This window comes from Ixodes scapularis, unplaced genomic scaffold, assembly GCF_016920785.2.
Source record: "Ixodes scapularis isolate PalLabHiFi unplaced genomic scaffold, ASM1692078v2 PGA_scaffold8__174_contigs__length_109621045, whole genome shotgun sequence".
NCBI classification, from domain to species: Eukaryota; Metazoa; Arthropoda; class Arachnida; order Ixodida; family Ixodidae; genus Ixodes; species Ixodes scapularis.
In genome coordinates, this window is record NW_024609883.1 from 103707028 (window position 1) to 103723735 (window position 16708).

The 16708-nt window shown below is 46.1% G+C and overlaps 1 protein-coding gene across 1 annotated transcript in view; it reads left to right on the top strand.

Annotated features, from left to right (window-relative positions):
• Positions 1-13641: 13641 nt before the first annotated feature.
• LOC121833643 overlaps positions 13642-16708 on the top strand; it is a 49102-nt gene continuing 46035 nt past the window's right edge. Inside the window, exon 1 of the mRNA XM_042287080.1 lies at positions 13642-13693. Coding sequence (XP_042143014.1) covers positions 13642-13693 — 52 coding nt within the window. The remainder of the gene's footprint in view (positions 13694-16708) is intronic.

Genomic DNA, 16708 nt, shown 5'->3' on the forward strand with positions numbered 1-16708 from the left:
CAAACGAGTGTGGATTTAGCGACTGCACCGAACGATAATTCCTTGTACCAATGTGTTTTATTTATTTATTTATTTTTTTTTACTAAGGGGTAGTGACTAATGACGTCGAAACACTGTTTATTATTTATCTGACTTCCGAGGAGGGGATAGCATACTGGGAACCTTAATAAATGCTGCTGTGGTCACCGGCCAAATGAACACATTTCTTGTGCAGGGTATATAAGGCGGTGGAGTAGTCAAGGGGAGCGTGATTAGTGCGTTGTAAGTGCTTTATGATGTTTGTTTTAGTTTCCTTAATGTGCTTCGTTTCCTCCATGTTCTATGCTTTATAGAATCATAAAAAAAAAAATTCACCAGAATTTTTTAAGCGCAGTTGCTGAATAATTTATTGAAAGTCAGTTTCGAAAATTCTATCGGAAAAAAATTGCAAAAATTCAATTGAGAAATATATTGCCAAAAATTTAATTAAAATGTAATTGCTAAAATTTAGTTTCAATAGAACTCAAAGAAAAACCTATTGAGTTTATTTGAGACTCAACGCGGTGTATTGTGTGAATCCTTTACACTTTCGCTTTAAACTCCTTTCATTTTTTATAAGGGCAGTAGCCTTGCGAAGACATTGCAACTACGCAGTTGTGCTTGAGGAGATTCTTCGAAGGTACATTGTCGTTTGGTGTTCGCAGGCACAAGGGGTCGCTAAACTCCCCAAACACAAAGATTCTTTGTATTATGAAACAGTAGGGGGAGGAGCCGAAAGATTGCCACGAAGTAAGTACAAAACAAGCGTGTTGGCAACAGTAATTAAACATTGTCCGTCCCCTTTTCTGTGTATCTTCCTCATGTTTAACTGCCACGAAGTTTTCTTTTCTCACAAAGCCGCAGATACGTTTATCTTCTTGACGTCTTTCCTCGAAGTGGCGAAAAAGTCCTAGCACTCCCTAGACGCCGAACAAGAGCAGCACGAGAGAGCGCACGGAAACGACCGTGGTTCATTGATCTAATGCCACGAGAAAGATTACCAGCTGCGACCAACCGGTTTGATAGTCTCTAAAAAGTACCGCGGAGGTTTAAGATAATTGCATTTTAAAATCAACACCGTCTAAGTTGACAGTCTGATATTGTTTTTTTTCGTCGATAAAGCAAATTTTTTTTAAAGACGTCCCTGCCGTTCCTTTTATTTCTCTTGGCCTTTTGATTATGATCAACTGTAGCCCGAATTGGCTAGGTCAGAACCAGCCGAGTAGTGTTGTCCGTTTTCAGCGGATTTCGCCTACGGGCAGCTGTTCTCCCATCTGCGGGATAAAATCATTTTACTGTTTTGTTTTTTCTAATTAACGACAATTGGCCACGTAGGCTAACAAAAGCGTCGGTGCGTTCCGCTCCCAAAGATTAGCCAGACTGGGATTAATTCTGCTTTCATCACAGAAAATAAGAGTAATCTCAGGTTGTCAATATTGACGGTGATGTTTTAAGAACGCGATGACTCCAGGCTTCTATCATACGCAATCAAATTTGGCACCGTCGATTCGAACACGCACCATTGAATTTGTCGTTCCTAACTGATAACCCTGATCCTGACGTCCATGGCATAAAAACTCTAAAAGGACGCCACCGAACGCGCCTGCACACAACGAGCCATAGCACGAGTCCTACCACAAGCCTCTCTCTTGAAAATCTGTCATGGCTGCCCGTGAGTTCATGGAACGCGAACCATTTTAATGCCAGAACCTCTAGAACCATTATTTTCAAACAATGTCACTCTGTGCTGTTCCTTGTTGTCGCGTCTGCGTAGAGGCGTTCTATCGCCTCTAAGCAGACGCGTCGAACTCGATACAGGAGGACAGGGAAGGGGGGATCCTCCGCCCCCCCCTCCTCCATCACCCCCCCCCCCCCCCACCTCCCAGTGGCATCGAAAGAGGGGGCAAGGGGCATAAAGGTAGAAGGAGGGTAGGCGATCGCCCCAGCCCCAGATCATTCCTATATTGTGCCCATACATTTCAGAAAGGTATTCTAAAAAATTCGGAAGAAGGGATATCCCGCTTCTTCACTACCATCCCCCAACTCCATCTCTCCCGAAAATTTTCTAAGGTACTTCCTGACCCTATATATGTATATATATGTGTGTGTGTGTGTGTGCGTGTGTGTTTGTGTTTGTGTGTGCGTGCGTGGGCGTGCCTGTGTGTGTGTGCGCGCGTGCGTGCGTGCGTGCTGGTCGTACCCGTTCCGTGAAAAGGGAAAACCACACGCCGTTCGATCACGATTGCTTAGGCGTGAAGCACTTTGGGTCGAATTCACGGATACTTGTTGTCAACACATTTATTTGTTTTGTCCCAACATGGACGTCGGAAAACCGTCAAACTATACGGACCACCTGCGGACTACGCTCAGTGGGTCTTCAAGTTCGAACGGCCGTCTGTTCGTTCGAACTGTCGTCTGCTCTCTCAAACGGTTTCTGCTTGTCGTCTGCTCTTTTAGACGACACCGGCCCGGAGGCCAAATATTGGCCCGGTACTTGCAATAAGAAGTAAGTGCAGGCCTCAAAAGACATAAGTTTGATGGTTGGTAGATACAAGGAGATGTTGATCATTGTTATCAGTGGCCATCACCGACTTGTTGTGCCTGATTCACTCGGTCCGATTCTGCTTGCGATTTTCAGTATCGACGCCGACCATCTCAGCTACGATTCACGCTTTTGCAGCCCGAGCGACGTCGCGACTGAAAATTGCGAGCAAAATCTCATCACGCGAATCAGGCTTTAGCGTACATTCTGCGGCGTCCACACGGAATGTATCGCCGCATGTCACATTATTCACGAGAAGTTTTGCGGTGTAACGAGCCTCGGTAATTTCTCTGAGGCCGCTCAAGTAGTCAGATATCGCCAGGACGACGTAGAGTCAACAATTCGAACGCGAAAAAGGGCAGGGGGACTCACACCGACGCCGACATCACATTTCAATGGTTTCTTAATGGCGACGGCAAGCTTCTTGCCCACACTCAATCGCGCATGCGCGGCGCCGGTGGCGTCCGCTAGGGGCGCTCCGGTTTGTTTCTAAACATGAGTTGGTGTATACCCTGCGAAGGTTCAATAGGAGCCAAAAGCAAAACCTATTGAGATTTAGTTGAGACTCAACGTGGTGTATCGTGTGAATCCTTTAAACGTTCACCGACCGTCACATCGACGTCACACCACTGTATTGTGTGGATCCTTCAAACGTTCACTTTAAACTTCTTTCATTTTTTTTTGTAAGGGCAATAGCCTTGCGAAGGCATGCAACTACACAATTGTGCTTACGAAAATTCTTTGAAGGTACATTGTCATTGGAGTTCACAGACACCAGGGCCGGTTTGCTCATCTTACGGCTGCGGTCACGGGCTGCGGCCAAGAGGGATTTTTACGTCACGTGACCAGCTCCATGGGGACCAAGGAGGATACAAGGGTAGGAGAGGGCATTACGTCGGCCGCGTAGCCTCCACAAGCCACGCTCCCTTGACGCCTCGCCTCTTTCTCATTTCCTCCTTACTCTCCTCACTTACCATGCCAACGTGCCCACATCACGTGACCGTAGCTAGCCTTCGTCTTGCTATGAGGTACTAGAGCACACCACAGGCTAGCCTTCGATCTGATAAAACCTACCGGACGGAGCGCGCACCAAGCCTGCAAGGAGTCCTTTTACAATCAACCATCCATCTCACACGTGACATGTCACGCGCACCAATCGCCAGAGAGATCTGCGGTCACGCTGGGCACAAAATCGTTTAAACTTTTTATGACTAGGCTTCACAAATATTGCAACGTGCACCCTCCTAGTACTTCTAACCTCCTTGATGGGGACAATGAAGTACCTAGCGTCCCTGCCTAATGGCGGAGAGATCCGCATCGCTTCAAGCACAAAAGCCTAAAGTCGCTCGCAGAAACTGATTGCAGGGACTTTCAACTGGAGTCCAATTGACCGCCCCGTTATACTGTAGGAGCGGCAGGTAAAGTTACGGCCAAGGAGAGTAAATAGGAGCTAAAATAATAAAAAAAAAAAAAACCACACGAGATAAAAGCGGTAACAGTATATATATCTACCTCCGCCGGCGCCGGCGCCTCGCCCCGTTCAGCTATGGTCGAGGGGTTAAAGCGCCGGTACTTGTCGTCGCGGCGTGAAAGTTCCGGGTTCAAACCGCGCTAGGGACTTTTTTTTTTTTTTTTTTGTGTTTTGCACGTGTCTTACTTATTAACTGTGATCCTTTTTAGGAAATCATCCACTTGCACTACTGCGCCTTACACGGCAATAATAAAAAAAAAAGCCTTACACGGTTTTTACTTATTTAGGAGACACCAGCTGAAGAACCCAAGCACACAAATGTAAGAAGGACGAGAGAGACGCATTCAACCGCTGGACTACCAACTGAAATTTAATGAAACACTTCATCTTCATCGACAGGCTAGGATCAATCATACCTAGCTTGCTTCACTTCTTCCTCTTTTTCCTCATTTTTAAACTAAGGCATCCTCCTCGTCTGTCTACTTGTGGGCGGTACTTCCCCTCGCAAGAACGTTCTCTCTTCTCTGGTTAAGGACACAGAGGGTGAACTAACACACATGTCCCCTTTCTCTTGTATGTTTAAAGCTTCTAAAACCTCGCGTGCAAACCGGTTTCGATGGTGCCCCATGACGGTAACTTTGTCTAGGTTCGCCTTGCACTTGCAGTCGCGGCAATGTAGGGCTAAGTGACCTGCTGCCGTCAAGGTCTTCAAGCTATTGGCATGTTCCCGAGTCCTATCATTTATACACCGCCCGGTCTGGCCGATGTAACAGCGGCCGCGAGGGGAAGTACCGCCCACAAGTAGACAGACGAGGAGGATGCCTTAGTTTAATAATGAGGAAAAAGAGGAAGAAGTGAAGCAAGCTAGGTATGATTGATCCTAGCCTGTCGATGAAGATAAAGTGTTTCATTAAATTTCAGTTGGTAGTCCAGCGGTTGAATGCGTCTCTCTCGTCCTTCTTACATTTGTGTGCTTGGGTTGTTCAGCTGGTGTCTCCTAAATATGTGTAACCAACGTGCTCAACTCTTTCCCGCGGTTTTTACTGTTAGTCCCACCTGTTCAATTGAAACACCGGGAAGAAAAAACAAAAGATCAACGCAAGTTAACGCGCTAATACAATCATTTCATAATGTTCATTAAAAGGAAACCAAGATAACAGCATCGCAATGGCTTTCACACAAACGGAGCCGAAACAAGCATCCTTTCCCCAGCATTTACAGTTTTATGTTTTTGAATAACGCTCTTGCTACGATTCCTTTCAATAACAAGAGATGCCTATTTAGGACTAATAAAAACTGCAGTTGTGACAATAAAAAAAAAAAAAAAACAAGCAAAAAAAAAAAAAAAAAGACTAGTAACTGTGGCTACATTGATTGAGCGAAATCCTACAGTCAAGGCAGCAAGTCAAACGTCTGAGAAAGTAGTAAAACCGAAATAAAAGAGATCATACTTTTACTTGCATGGAATGTGATAAAAAGTATATTTATACTCTTTACATTTTGTTGTGCAATCGCTTTGTAATATTAACACATTACTTGTTGAATTTTAGTTAGATTAGCGGACGATCACGACCGAATGCAAAAATGAATCAGGCGTCGACATCGCAAACCCTCTTACTAAAGCAAACACCTCAAATGACTTTGGAACAACAAATGGAATTCATTATAATTAATTCCATTTATGATCCAAAGTCATTTAGGTCCCTCTCTCTAATTAAAACACCTAAAATGACTTTGGATCAACAAATGGAATGAAATGATTGCATCAGCGCGTTAACTTGCGTTGATCTTTCTTCTTTTTTTTCTTCCCGGTGTTTCGATTGAACAGGTGGGACTAACAGTAAAAACCATGTAAGGCGCAGTAGTGCAAGTGGATGATTTCCTAAAAAGGATCACAGCTAAAAAGTAAGACACGCGCGAAATACAAAAAAAAAGAAAAAAAGAAGTCCCTAGCGCGATTTGAACCCGGAACTTACATGCCGCGGCGACAAGTACCGGCGCTTTAATCTCTCAACCATAGCCGAATGCGCCAGGCTTCACCGCCGGTGGAGGTATATAAATATTCTGCTACCGCTTTTATCTCGTGTGGTTTCTTCTTTATTTTGGCTCCTATTTACTTTCCCTGGCCGTAACTTTACCTGCCGCTCCTGCAGTATAAAGGGGCGGTCAATAGACCGATCTCACCAAGCGTTCCACGCATGCGTGACGCCGCCATAGCTGTAGTTCGTAGGAGGCAGACGCCAGTTCACGAGACAGCCCATGCCGCCTCGTGCTCTGCTCGCGCGGACCTCCAGCAGGGTTGTCGCGCGTGCAGAAAGACTACAGCTCCCACGATGCATGGCGGCAGCGGTGGCGTACTCAAACTAGCTGTGGGATCGGTCTATTGAACTCCAGATGAAAGTCCCTGCAATCAGTTTCTGCGAGCGAAATTAGGCTTTTGTGCTTGAAGCGATGCGGATCACTCCGCTATTAGGCTGGGACGCTAGGTATACTTCCTTGTCCCCATGGAGCTGGTCACGTGACGTAAAAATCCCTCTTCGCCGCAGCCGCGACCGCAGCCGCAAGATGAGCAAACCGGCCCAGGGTCGCTAAACTCGTCAAACACAAAGATTTTTTTGTGTTATGAAATAGTAGCGAGAGGAGCCGAAAGACTGCCACGAAGTTTTCTTTTCTCACAAACCCGCAGATCCGTTTATCTTCTTGACGTTTTTCCTCAAAGTGGCGAAAAATTCCTACCACTCCCTAGACGCCGACCAAGAGTAGTACGAGAGAGCACGTGGAGACGACCGTGGTTCATAGATTTAACATCACGAGAAAGATTACCAGCTGCGACCAAGATGTTTGATAGTCTCTAAAAAGCACGGTGGAGGTTTGAGATAATTGCATTTTAAAATCAACACCATCGAAGTTGACTGTCTGATATCGTTTATTTCCCCCGAGAAAGCATAATTTTCTGAAAAACGTCCACGCCGCTCCTTCTATTTCTCTCGGTGATCAAAGTGTAGCCCGACGTGGCAAGGTCAGAACCAGCCGAGAAGTGTTGTCCGCCTTCGGGCGGATTTGGCCTCCGGGCAGTTGTCCCCCCCACCTGGGGGATAAAATCATTTTACTGTTTTTTTTTTTCTTATTAACGAGTATTGACCACGTAGGCTAGCAAACGCGACGGTGTGTTCGGCTTCCTAAGATTAGTCAGAGCGGGATTAATTCTGCTTTCATCAAAGAAAATATGAGTACTGTCAGGTTGTCAATATTGAAAGTGATGTTTAAAGAACGCCATGACTCCAAGCTTCCATCGTACGCAGTCAAACTTGTCACCGTCGATTCGAACACATATCATTGAATTTGTCGTTCGCAACTGATAATCCTAGTCCTGACGTCAAGGGTATAAAAACTCTAAAAGGACGCCACCGAACGCGCCTGCACAGTACGAGCCCTAGCATGAGCCCTTGCACGAACCCCTCTCTTGAAAATCTGTCATGGCTGCCCGTGAGCTCCATGGAACGCAAATAATTTTAATTCCAGAACCTCTAGAACCATTATTTCCAAAAAAATGTCACGCTGTGTTGTTCTTATTTGTCGCTCAGTTAGAACGCCTCTAAGCCGACGCGTCGAACTCGAAACAGGAGGACGGGGAAGGGGGCGAGTTTTCACCCCCTCCCCCCAGTTGTATCGAAAGAGGGGGCAAGGGGCATAAAGGTGGAAAAAAGGGAGGCGATCGCGCCAGCCCCAGATCCTTCCTATATTCTGCCCATACATTTTAGAAAGGCATACTAAAAAAATCGGTAGAAGATATATTCCGCTTCTTCACTACCATCCTCCACCCCCATTTGCTCCCGAACATTTTCTACGGCACTTCCTGACCCCGATTTGTACGTGTGTATTTGTGCTTATGTGTTTGTATATGTGCGCGTGTGTGTGTGTGTGCTGGTCGTAACCCTTTCTATTTTCCTTCCCTGGGTTTTTCCTCGCCATCCCCCGACGCCTCCTCCTCTCTCACACACTACTGGAGTCACTACATAAACCGCCTCTGCGTGACCCCGGTAGCTTTGTTGACAGTGGCAGAAGATGATCTTTGTAGCCGCGTACGCCGCACATGGCTCCACAACATCACAAAGTTCAATCTTCGCCTGGAATTCGAAGCGAAGATTTCGGTCCCAAAAAACTCCTTCCCAAAATTGTGAAGCTGCACTTTGTCGTCAGCAATAGCTTCCACAAACGGCGATCTCGCGACGGGAAAGTTCAGATTATTCAAAGCCTGCCTAGAGACAATCTCGAGAGCATTGACCCTAACGCAGCTTAGCCAGGTAGGGACACGTGGACGCGGCGTCATCAGAGCAGCTGTTGAGTCGCTCGACCCCACGGTGTTGCTCGCGCGCGCTCCGCTGAAGCTTGCTACGATTTTGTGTTTCACACTGTGTCTGGAATTTGAGTACCGAGAGAGTTTGGATGAATGACATCTCGACCCGCGTGACGCCATCGTGACGAGAGTCCACTCAGCACGCTTTGCACGCTTTGCAAAGAAAGCGGTTGTCCTGTGCTTGTCCCTCAGTGTTTTATTCTTTCAATTTTATGTATTCGCCCCCAACTTTGTGCTTGACGAGTTTAGCGACCCGGGTATCGGAGATGACACCAGTCGCCCCAAGGAAGGCTACGAACCTGGTTCAAGAACCAGCAGCTGTCATCAAACGGTACATTGCCTTCTAAACCTGGGCAGAAGAATAGACAGACAGGGTAGCAACGCTCCGAGATTGTCGAGACCGTTAATCTGGAAACAACGTATACGGATCTCCGAGGCAAATGGTCTGAACTTGGCAACTAAAAAAAAAGATTCCCCACGAGTTGATAGAAAAACGACTGAAAACGCAGCTGAAAGCAGCGCAGAGAGGGAGGGGAAAGAGGAATGTAAAATCTTTTACTTCTCTGTATTTCGTTTTCGAGAAAACGTGGCTCGGGCAGCCAATACCCGAGTTAAGTTGTCCATGGAAACAAAAGTTTGGCGGGATTACATTTTGGGATTGAACCCTCATAATATTCCTGCAATAATTGTGTGTTAAAATATTTTTTAGCTTTCACTTGTAACTTCCCCCCCACCTCCCCCACGCCCCCCCCCCCCCCCCCAACCAAAAAAAAAAAAAAGAAAGAAAATTACACGAGTGCATTCAAGACTGCTTACGTGTAGGAAGACGAAAGTCAGTCAAGGACTTCTAGAACGACGTCTAGGACGACTTTTAGGACGACGTCTAAGACGACCTCAAGGATGACGTGGCGAACCATTCCAAGAGGACGACGTCTAGGACGACCTCTGGGACGACGTGAAGAACGGCATATAGGACTTCTAGGACGCCCTCTAGGACAACGTCAAGAACGACGTCTAGGACGACCTTAAGGACGACGTGTAAGACGACGTTAAGAACAGTGCCTAGAGAAAAACGTCTAAAGCGACATCGAGAACGATGCCTAGAGGAAGACGCTTAAGGAGGCTGTGGCGACTTTGCAGTAGATGTAGGCGCCGCACAGTCCCTCGTACGAAGCACACAACGAGAGCAGGTGAAGTCCGAAGCGCATCTTTTGCACACTTGCGCTCCGGAGGTGGCATCACGCTGATTACATATGATGACGCTTGATGAGATCACGCTGATGACGCTTGATGACGCCTGGCCATCTTTCGAGAACAACGCCGACGACGCCGACGACACTTGTTTTTTACGTACTGCGACAAGTGAGGTTGTCCTAGAGATCTTGGACGACATCTAGGACGACCGCAAGGACGACGTCAAGGACAGCGTCGTTCTTCTGCATACGTTTCAGCGGCGCGTGCCGCGTAATCGCACTTTTATGCGCAAATTTACTTCAAATTTTGCTCAATATCGTTTCAAAGCGTTCGCCATAAAAAAAAAAAAAAAGCTCATAAATAAAAACGTCCGATGCCGGGGTTTTGGAGATATATAAAAATCAATCATTTGTAATAGGTCATTTAGTCGCATTCTTGATATGATATGAAGTAAGAAAGCTTGCGGTTTGATGAAAAAAGACATTTGCCTGACCTGCATATTGTTTGCGCCCTATGCAAGGGGAGCCATCCCGTATACGCGCTCGCTATAGACGCTTCGGAGCAGCTATGCGTGGGCGCCGCCATAACTAAACTTTAGTTTTAAAGGCCTGTTCACACATACAGCGGAGCGCTAAATTAGCGCTACGTGAGCGGTCGAAGGAGCGCTCATGGGGCGCTTCCCAGCGCGTGACTTCGTTCCAATATAGAGCCTGATTAGCGCTTTAGTAGCGCCTTGTTAGCGCTCCAGTAGCGCCTTGTTAGCGCTTCAGTAGCGCCGTGTTAGCGCTCCAGTAGCGCTTCTTGTATTCCGGTGCTGCGGATTAGCGCGTGCACTGCGGTTCCGGTTCCTGTGGTTGGCTGTGGATCAACAGTACCATGGCGAACGTGTGGGACGCTGAAATAAAAACAGGACAAATGCTCTTACAAACGCAATTTCTGCATATATGTGTGGACGACCTACTGCCCAGAAGAGCCTTCTGGGTGCGCGAAATCTTTCGCCACCGAGGAACCGACGGGTATCCGGCGAACCTTGTCCCCAGGCTGAGGGACCGAGACACAGAGCTCTTTCGAAGGCGATTATTTTCTAACTGCGTGTCTTTGGAAGCAGGATCACGCCTATCGAATAGAAAGCGATGAGGTCGTACCCAATCAATTAGTCGCTCAGAGTCCATGACTCGGGATCGCCTGGTCGACCCTTTGCTCGGAGAGCGGCTCTTTTACTTCCTCTTCTTTCAATGCCAAAGGAAAAACAACAACAAAGGAATCGCCGTGCAGGCACTATTAGCCCCGTGCGCGACCGAAAGCGTCGCTGTGGTCGGCCTTCCACGATTGGCCCAAAAGCTGACTATGACGTCGGAAAGGGTATACCATCGACGGAAATAAGAGGAATGAAAGAACTTTAATTTCGACGGTGTTGGCAGTGTTGCTTTGAGAGCGCAATGATTGCAGGCTTCCACCATGCTATTTACAAACACCATCGAACTTGTTGTTCGCAAGGCAATGACGTCACAAGGGGGAACCATAGGAGGGCGCCACCAAAACATCTCGCCGCTAATTCCGCAGCAGCAAGCACGGCACAAGGAGTGTGAGAGCGCTAACAAAGCGCTTCTGAAGCGCTAACAGAGCGCTAACGAAGCGCATCTGAGGCGCTAGCAGAGCGCTGCTGAAGCGCTAACCAAACGCTATATCACGCGCTAGGAAGCGCCACATGAGCGATGCTTCGAGTGCTCACGTAGCGCTGAGCGCTCACGTGCTCACGTGTGTGAACCGGCCTTAAAGCGAAAGCATTAAAGGGATACGGAATCGAAACTTGAAATATAGAGAAAACATCAAGAAATGAGTTCAATATGATCAGCTAAGCCTGTAATGAATAATCGCACGGTCGTATTTTGAGCAGATGGCTATATTTTATGCTCTAAATGCCGCGATTTTGGCGAGCGCTTCAAAATCAGCCATGGAGGAGCGCGATGCACCTCGGGAGATCCGGCAGACGTCTTGACGTCATCATGCCTCGGACGACCAAGCGTACCGTAGTGACGAGTTTTGCCACTTGGAGGCGTCAACGCGTTACAATCTCGCTTTGTCGAAGTACCCAAGGGCTGTAGATATCGCGGGGCCAGCACGCGCACCAAACCTGAGAACAACCGAAGCACGCGTTTGCACGTCGCGCGAGAGCTGAAACCAAGGTGGCTCACTTCGTTTTGGCTCTTTCCACCAAGACGCCTCGGTATTGCGTTCAGGCCTAGGCAATCTATACCAGTGAGCGGACATACCGCTGCGGCGCTGCTTTCAGAGGCATGTTGTCGTCACGACATTCCATTGAAGCTTCATAACCAACTACCAGGTGGTTTTTGATTATCGTTTAATTCACTTTAAAATATGTTTTCTTGCGTTTTCTAGCGCAATATTTATGTTTATGTGGTTGTGCTGCTACCTGCGTCGTGTTGAAACAAAGAAATGAGCTCCAGAATTTGGTTTCCGTACCCCTTTAAGTGTCCATGGAGCGAACCGACGTCATCAGCTTTGAAGCCGCGCGAAACGGCACCTTCCCCTGTCCCAGTGGAACGATTCTTGCGCCATTAAACCCCAATCATCATCACCCAGTGGAACGAAGCCTGTCGTCTGTAGCAGAAATCTGATGGATAGGCTCCCATTGGCTGGCGCGCGTCATCAAGGAACGAGGCTCCTATTGGCTCTCGTGCGGCGTAGTTGCAAGGGACGCCACTAGAGAAGCCCTTTCCACGTCTGCGCAGCACGCGCAGTGGCCCGAAGCGGCCCGCGGCGAGGTGCGGCGGTGCGGGCCTGACCACCTGGATGCAGATGACTCCGTCATCGAACTGCCAGGCTTTGTGAATATAGAGGAAACTGGAATACATGTGGAGGCACATGTATTCCAGTTTAGAGCGAGGGTTGTTTTGTGGGTATATATTGTCCCTTACAGCTCCAGCAAGGCAGGGCTTAGAGCCCGGATCATCTTATTCTTGTTCTGCAGCTATAGTGAGATGGCGTTGTTTGTCGAAACTCGCCTGGATGAAAAAAAAACTAATCTAAAAAACGCAACAATCGCATTGCGTCAACTTGAAAAAAAAAAAAAGCAATTCTAGGAAACCGCTTGAACAGAAGAACTGCTTCGCTAAGAATTGAAAACAGTTGTGTGATCTCTAAACAAAGAAGGAAAAGAAGGAAACTAAAAACAGAATCACTCAGCATTTTGCCTTTGTGGTTTTATACACTGTGGGGAGAGTTACTTTACTTAAAAATAAGAAACATTCTCGTGAAACTACATGTTAGCATTGAAAAACCAAAACAAAAAGTCGCCTCGAAGAAAAAAAAAAAAATGTTGCAACGCCTTAATCCTTAAACGAAAGATGTCCATATAAAGAGATCCATGAACGCGTGGAGACACGAACTTGAAGCTTGCGCCGGTAAGTCGAAACTGTGAAGTTCTGGTACTTTCTCGTAATGCCGTAATTTCAGTGTCGCCTCGGGATTGAGAAACGTGTATTTGTTTTAAGAACAATATATTTTTTAATGCACGAATATATTTATACTAGTCTATATTTTTCTCATATTGGCACTGACTTGTGAAGTTAATTAAATTTGGAGGTGTCTGAGCAACGCAACGAGTTGTACGAGATATTTTCTAAAAATGTTTCGAAAATCTACAAAAATGCCGTTACTAGACCCTTCTTAAGTCGAGAATTACATGACACATCTAGCCTGATTTTATTAGCGATACTTTCAGTCAAGAATGCACATATTAAAGTTATAGAGACGCGTCACGATATTATATAGATTTTAAGACTCATCCTCTGAAGTAAAAACAACTTTGGAAGGCATGAGTAAATTTCCAAATATTTAGTAGAAATCACTGATTAGATAATGTAAAGAGATCCAAATGGCATTTTGTTAAGCATGTAAAATAATCTTAATATTGGCAATTTAGGAAAGAAACTCGAAATATTTGAGGTTATTTTATAATCAGGGTATTTAATTATCTTTTTTTTTTTTTTTCAGGGTGACGATTCCCGTGACAGCCTTACGCGTATTAACGTAAAAATGCAACTTGCCCCCTTCATGGTTATGGTGGCCTTTACGCATTTGCCTTGTGGTAAGCATTTACTGTATACGAATGTTTTACTACTTAGTGATATGAGCAATGCTCTAAGAAATCTGGAGAGTTCACTTTCCCGCGAAGCACTTGAAAGATCCAATGACAAACACTGAACGTGACATTCAACCCTGCTCAGTGTGACAACGCAGAATGTACTTTGGATCTAATTTTTTCTTTGGCCTTGTCATTCACCGAGCCTTCCTCCGTAGATTGTGTGGCGTTCAATAAGGACCGGGGTCCGATTGGTTCGGTTCCATGAGGAGAACTTCTTGTACATTTATGGCTGCGCTTTATGCTCTTGGTATCGATGTACGCATGTGGTGGTTGCTTGGAAACAGATTACTCCCTAAGGCCGTTACATATTGAATGGATTGGGTCTCCCGAGTGCCTTGCAGGGAAAATAGTCGTCCTGCAAAGCACCTGCCTGTTAATTTCTTAGAGTTCATAGAGCTGTAAGGAGCATTCTAGGGAAGCTCACTAACAAGATTTATTACGTGTTATACATTCAAGCAATAGCCCTTGGCAAGTATGTTTACTAAATTAGTATTTTTTTAATCAGTGTTTTTTGTCATTGTAGATTTTAGTTAAAATGAAACTGTTTTAAATTACTTTGTAGACACTTCAAGATATGTTGGTTTCCAGAGCAGTCACAGTTACTCTTAAAAGATGTCTGAGTAACAGCTACATTTTACTGTAACTTAAATGTAATTGAGCTACAAACACAGCTGCAACTTTCTAGATGCATCTCGTTACAGTTACAGCTGCGCGCAGAAATACTTCTGCCATCTTAGTTACTTGTAAAATATAGTATATATAAGTACCGACACTACGTTGGTTTCAGGATTGTCCAGCTACATTTTAGTTTCCACGGAAGGATAAATAGCAGGTGACTAAGAAAACAATATTATTTAGGTCAGCTGCTATATTTTTAAAGCAGAATTGCATTCTAACCAATTTTACTGAGATCTCGTGAATATGTGAAGCGTGGAGTAGCGCATGTTTCTTTCTTTATTTATTTAAAATACCCTACAACGCCCGTAAGGGCGCTGTACAGTATTTGGAGGTTAGCAGGGTTGGGCATCTGCCAAGCACCTGTTCTGCCAACAACCTGCCAAGCGCTTGCGCGTGTTAACACGTGATTAGTCGCACCACACGACGCTCCGTCACTGCATCCTGTGCATTCTTCAGAGTGTCGTCGCAAGGAAAAAGGCGTAAAAAAGGGACAGAGGCGACGCTTTGTAAAGACGCGGCGGCACGTGGTGGGAAGGCCTGATGTTGAACGTGAGGGGCGGCTGCTTTTCTCATAAAATACAGTTCTGCGCATGGCGGTTTTATCAATATATTTATAGAAACTTTAGACATCTAGTTTTACTTATAGGACATAAATATCCGAATGTCTAATTTACATCCTTAAGCCTTGGCTTCGATTGAATGGCTAAAGGACGTGCTTCGCTATAGTCAAGTTAAGGAGGCTGCAGGTCACATTAAGGAAACCCGTCGGTCACATCAGCACAGCATGTTCACCAACAAGCGGTCAGCTTGATGGTAGTTCACTCTGTTGCCTCACAATCTTGTTATATTTTGCAAGCAGCAGCACAATACTGATGACAGTGACAATGTTTTGTTTGCGTGACAGCTTTAGGCGACTAAAATGAGAAGCAAACTGTGCCGCACGACGCCTGTTGCCCGAATCGGTGGCTGAGCCAATTTTGGAGTGGAAACATGCCTACATATATGGCTCGGATTGAAGTGTGTCCCGCCTGTAGGTTTCCTTTTTGCCTAGTAATTTGCCTAAATGAAAACTTGGCCGACAATATTTAATGGTAATCAAGCTTAATGTTGAGCTGAAATAATTCGGTATTTTACAGGCAGCTTTGGAAGACAAACCCAGACAGCACACGACGTCGGGCCAACATCGGCATCCAATTGGCAAACAATGGTCCAATATTGGGCCGATGTGGCCATCGTAGAACCAATATTGGTGGTACAGTGGAATATATTGGCCAACGTTGGCCTGACTTGACCAACGGCTCACCAACGTTGGTAATCGATTGGCTTAGGCCGGCCAACATTGGCCTACCTCAGCCAATGGCTTACCAACGTCGGCAATCGATTGGTTTAGACTGGCCAACATTGGCCAACCTCAGCCAACGCCTTAACAACGTTGGCTATTGGTTGGCTTAGGTTGGCCAACATTGGCCTGTCTTAGCCAATTGGTTACGAACATTGGTAATCGATTGGCTTATGCTGGCCAGCATTGGTGTATTTTAGCCAATGAGTTGCCATCATTGGTAATCGATTGGCTAAGACAGGCCAATGTTGGCCAGCTTAAGCCAATCAATTACTGACATTGGTAATCGATTGACTTAGGCTGGGCAACATTGGCCTGTCTTAGCCAGTGGCTTACCAATGTTATATATAATTGGCTTAGTTCTTTTAATGTGCTGATCGCGCACGCTGAGAACAATCTCTAGCTATGCCTCCGGGGGAAACGATTCTTCTGTTTTCACACGCAGAGCAAGTTAGCAACTGAATTAGAACGCTGTATGCATTGCGAGCTGTAGCAAGTTTGAACGTCCACGCAGAAAAAAAACCGTGTTCGGTGACAGGTTAAAAATAAACGATTGGTTTAAGCTGGCCACCAATTGCCTGTCTTAGCCAGTGGCCTACCAACGTTGGTAATTAGCGGCGAGATGTTTTGGTGGCGCCCTCATATGGTTCCCCCTTGTCACGTCATTACCTTGCGAACAACAAGTTCGATGGTGTTTGTAAATAGCATGGTGGAAGCCTGAAATCATTGCGTTCTCAAAGGAACACTGCCAACACCGTCGAAATTAAAGTTCCTTCATTCTTCTTATTTCCGTCGATGGTATACCCTTTCCGACGTCATAGTCAGTGAGTTTTTGGGCCAATCGTGAAAGGCCGACCACAGCGACGCTTTCGGTCGCGCACGTCGCCAATTGATTGGCTTAAGGCCGGTTCAGACACTTGCGTTTGAGTGCGTTTGACTGA